The sequence below is a fragment of the Poecilia reticulata genome, linkage group LG23, assembly GCF_000633615.1.
Source record: "Poecilia reticulata strain Guanapo linkage group LG23, Guppy_female_1.0+MT, whole genome shotgun sequence".
Taxonomy (NCBI): Eukaryota; Metazoa; Chordata; class Actinopteri; order Cyprinodontiformes; family Poeciliidae; genus Poecilia; species Poecilia reticulata.
This window is the reverse complement of record NC_024353.1, coordinates 14,947,955-14,952,248: the sequence shown is the minus strand read 5'-3', so window position 1 is coordinate 14,952,248 and position 4,294 is coordinate 14,947,955. Positions and strand designations below refer to the sequence as shown.

At 42.2% G+C, this 4,294-nt stretch overlaps 1 protein-coding gene across 1 annotated transcript; it reads left to right on the top strand.

Annotated features, from left to right (window-relative positions):
* Positions 1-1,017: 1,017 nt before the first annotated feature.
* nxpe3 (neurexophilin and PC-esterase domain family, member 3) lies at positions 1,018-4,177 on the top strand. Its single transcript, XM_008401380.1, has 5 exons — positions 1,018-1,513; positions 1,671-1,966; positions 2,438-2,508; positions 2,687-2,884; positions 2,958-4,177. The coding sequence occupies exons 1-5, from the start codon at positions 1,097-1,099 to the stop codon at positions 3,530-3,532; spliced, it is 1,557 nt and encodes a 518-aa protein (XP_008399602.1). The 5' UTR covers positions 1,018-1,096; the 3' UTR covers positions 3,533-4,177.
* Positions 4,178-4,294: the final 117 nt, after the last annotated feature.

Below are 4,294 nucleotides of genomic sequence, written 5' to 3'. Positions count from 1 at the left end.
CGCCTACATATTACATAGATACATGTAATATGATAGATCGGGTCAATTTGACCCGGCATTCAAGTTGACGGAAAAAAACGATTTAAAAAATGTCCAATTCTATATGTTTCCTTGCAGCTATGAACCATATTTCACCACACACAGGCACACACACACACACACACGCGCATGCACACCTGCACATACACAAGCCCACTTTCTCAATACTCTCTTTACTTCACTGGGAAACTGCCAGAAAGCAGGTGTTCATACAACTTTTGACGGGAACCTTTTCCGTTCCCGTGGATAAACTCCACCCACACTGAGTGGACACTCAGTAGAAGTGGAGGAAAACATAAATACTCTCTGCATGGCTCATTTGTCTGTGACAGACTGGCGACCTGTCCAGGGTGACCTCGCCTCTTGATGGAAACATTAGCTGGAGATAAGCACCAGCAACCCTCCTGACCCCACTAAGGGACAAGGGTGTTGGTTGGTTGGTTGGTTGGTTGGTTTTAATCAGAGGCTCAATTTGACCCAGAACAGTTTACATGTCTCAAGTTCAATTATAAAGATCACCCATTGAAAAAAAAAATCAAAATGTAATATAATTTTTTTTCATATATTAGATCAATTTCAAGGATTTTTTTGTGTGTGTGTATTTTTTTTTGTGGATACAAAAAATGTAAATTCCATTTTTTTATATCCAAATGAGTAAATTGTCGTCATTGATCCTTTATTTATGAGAAATAAAAAAAACATCATTGCACAAATATTGATTGAAATTGTTAGTATTGGAGCTAATAATCAGATACAAAAATGTTTTGGAGGATTTTTTTGGTTTCTGACAGTATTGCATGATTAAACACTCCCCAGGTCAAATTGATCCAGAACATTATTGGTGTAGCTCAGAAATAAACATAACAGGAGGGTTAAATAATTTAAGTTTGGGGATCCTCATATGAGAAGTTCCTGCAGTCAATTTCATTATCCCAAAAACTTTTCAATAATTTGTAAAGAAACAGTGTTTGTGTGATACTCAGTCTGTTTGATCTCCAATTTTTCCCCCTAGCCAGAGAAGAAAATCCCCATCGCTGTGGCCTCGGCAAATTCCACCATGACTCTGGTACATCTCATGAAGCCTTCAAAGTCCACCAGCATCTGCTCCTTCCATTCAGTATTACCTCAAGACAATCTTGAGTTAGACCTGTTGAGAAGCTCCATCGCATGGCCTGAAACACCACCTTTACTGACCAACTTCTTTCTGAATGATACCAGTGATCCCGCTCACAGCACCTTCACCATTCTCCCACGTAAAGATGGTGGAAGTTGGCACGTTGGCGACCAGCTGGAGGTTTTGATAAAAATGAACAACTTCCTCGGTCGTCCCAAGAAATCTGGCGGAGACGTCCTGTTTGCTCGGCTGCACAACCCGACTGTTCGTGCAGGTGTGACGGGGCGAGTGTCGGATTATGGCGATGGTTCCTACACCGCTGTGTTCCCTTTGCTCTGGGAAGGAAGTGCTCAAGTTGAGGTAAGACTGTCACTTTTCTTGTTCATTGCAGATGAACAAGAACATCCTTAATTGACGTTAGGAAACCTTAACCCTAAACCTTAACAGCATATGTGGCAAATACCAGATTCCTTTTCACAAGGCTCTTGTTGATAATTATTGTTCCTTGTCCCCAAAGGTGACCCTCGTCCACCCCAGTGAGGCGGTCACGGTCCTGCGAAAACTGAACCTGGAGCAGCCAGACAGAATATACTTTCAAAGCATCTTTCGCTCAGGCCAGGTTTCCGAGACTACCAAATGTAATGTGTGTCTCAAAGCGCCCAAGGAAAAGTTGTGCAACTTCACAGACCCCTACACAGGTGAGCCCTGGTTCTGCTACAAGCCAAAGAAACTCAACTGTGACTCTCGGCTCACCCACTCCAAAGGAGGTTTCAATAAAAAACTGACACCAATGGAGGAGAAACTCTTCCAAAGGTAAAATGTAATAATAATTTATACTCAACCTTCTTTGTGTGTAAAAGTATAAGTGAATGTTTTTGCATAATGTCCCAAAAAGATCATGTCCAAATGCCAGGAGGTTCAGTCATGTTTGTTTTTAAACTTCACATACCTTAAGTCATGCAAATACACAGGCAGGTGTGTCTGTAGATTCAGATATTGTACAGACATTTGGAGTACTGTGGCATCATTACCTGTGCTCTTTAAAATTGCTGAAAGCATTTAACGCATCTTATGTTTTTGAATAAATTTTGGTTCACATAACCTAAAACAAGAGAAAATTGATGTGATTTAATGTCAAACTGTGAACAATGTCAGGTTCAGATCTGTTTTCAACTGTATCAGTGTCAGGAATTAGGACAGAGAATCTTAGTGTTCACGCTGACTACGTCTAGGAATGTAGGAAAGACATGACTTGTTTCATCAATCAAATTTGCTCTGCTGTAGTGGAGTCAACATGAAAGTGGCAATTTCGGCATCAGGACTCTCCAACATCACCATCTCACCAAAACTTCAAGGTACAACCCACTTTCTACCTGTTACTCCATCACGTTGTGTTGTACAATTAATAAGTCAAAACACAATCATCAAATTTGATGTAATTTTCTCTATTTTTTCAATGACTTTCTTAAGTGCCCTTTCATGAAGATTTTTGTACATGACTGTTTTTGTGTAAACTCCATTCTTGTCTTACAGGGGGAACTAATCAGAGTATACAGACCAATCCTGCTGGTTATTACTACCAGGGTGTATGGCGAGCACTGGACGGGACCAGGGTCCTCCAGTTCAACACGTCCACAGCAGTCAGTCAGTGTCTGAAAGGGAAGGTGCTCCACCTGTATGGAGACTCCACCATCAGGCAGTGGTTTGAATATCTAACAGAATCCTTACCAGGTAGATGTCCAGAAGAAATGTGTGCCAACAGATTGTTTTGTTTTGCCTTCACTCTTATTTGTTATAGTTTCAGGTCTCAAGAAGTTTGACCTGAAAACTCCAAAGCAAAATGGACCCTTCCTGGCGTTAGGCCCTGAAAACAACATCTTAGTGACGTTCCGCTGCCACGGTCCCCCCATCCGTTTTGCCACCATGCCTGCCAATCAAGCGCGTTACATCGCCAGTGAACTGGACAGTGTGATTGGAGGCAAAGACACTGTTGTAGTTATTGGAGTTTGGTCTCACTTCAGCACTTTCCCTATTGAGGTCTACATCCGACGTCTGCTGAGCATACGGAGGGCAGTGGTGCAGCTGTTGACCAAAGCGCCGGGTACGGTGGTCATCATCAGGACCGCAAACCCCAAAGCGTTGACAATTTACGAGACTCTGACAAACAGTGACTGGTATTCCCTACAGTGTGATAAGGTCCTCAGGGAAATATTTAAAGGTGTCAATGTCCAACTGGTGGACGCCTGGGAGATGTCTATAGCGCACCACCTGCCTCACAGCATCCACCCACAACCTCCTATTATAAAGAATATGATAGATGTTATCTTGTCCCACACATGCCCTGCTGCTGCTAGCTCTGAAAGGCAAACAAAGCTTTAGAAATGGTTTGGAGTGGGTGTTCTGGTGCAATTTCTACCAAACATTTAACCGTTAGCTGTTGGTTTGTGGTGAGAAATGATTTTTCTAAAATCCTGTTTGGCTAACACGGCATTTCAGAAAAAGAAATCTTACTTCCAGTAAAACACGGTGGTGGTAGTGTGATGATCTGGTGCTGCTTCAGGGCCTGGTGAACTTGTTAACTAATGGAACCACAGATCTGCTCCTTAGCTGAACATTCTGAAGGCGACAGTCTTTCCATCAATGCAGCATCATCACCTCAAGAGTATTTCTGTTGTGCATTCATAACACACCAGCAAGTCCATCTCTTAATGACTTCAAACCATTGAGGATGGTTCATCTGACGCACAAAAACAATGATTGTTTTGATGAAAAACAATGATTACATACTCGGATCCACCTAAAAGCCTCGGCCTCGGTCCGGCTGAAGTGAACTCTGATGCGGTTGGAAGGCAGTGAGAATGCAACCTTTGAAAACATGAATTTTACAGAATCTCGGAGGTTTCTGCAACACAGTCTGAAACAGGTACTTCAGAGAAATGCTAAGAGCATCTATAGTGACTCTTTACAAGAAACTTGAACAATAAACAATCTGCCCGAATGACATGTCATCCATCATATAAAACATATATGCAATGAACAATTGTTGCTCTTTCTTTGGGATGTTGTGTGTGTGTGTGTGTGTGTGTGTGTGTGTGTGTGTGTGTGTGTGTGTGTGTGTGTGTGTGTGTGTGTGTGTGTGTG

Excerpts from the sequence above, each read along its gene's own strand:
- nxpe3 (XM_008401380.1), top strand. The coding sequence starts at position 1,097 with ATGACTCTGGTACATCTCATGAAGCCTTCAAAGTCCACCAGCATCTGC. Across the intron at positions 2,509-2,686 it reads CATCTCACCAAAACTTCAAG|GGGGAACTAATCAGAGTATA; the intron begins GTACAACCCACT and ends CTTGTCTTACAG. Across the intron at positions 2,885-2,957 it reads TCTAACAGAATCCTTACCAG|GTCTCAAGAAGTTTGACCTG; the intron begins GTAGATGTCCAG and ends TTATAGTTTCAG.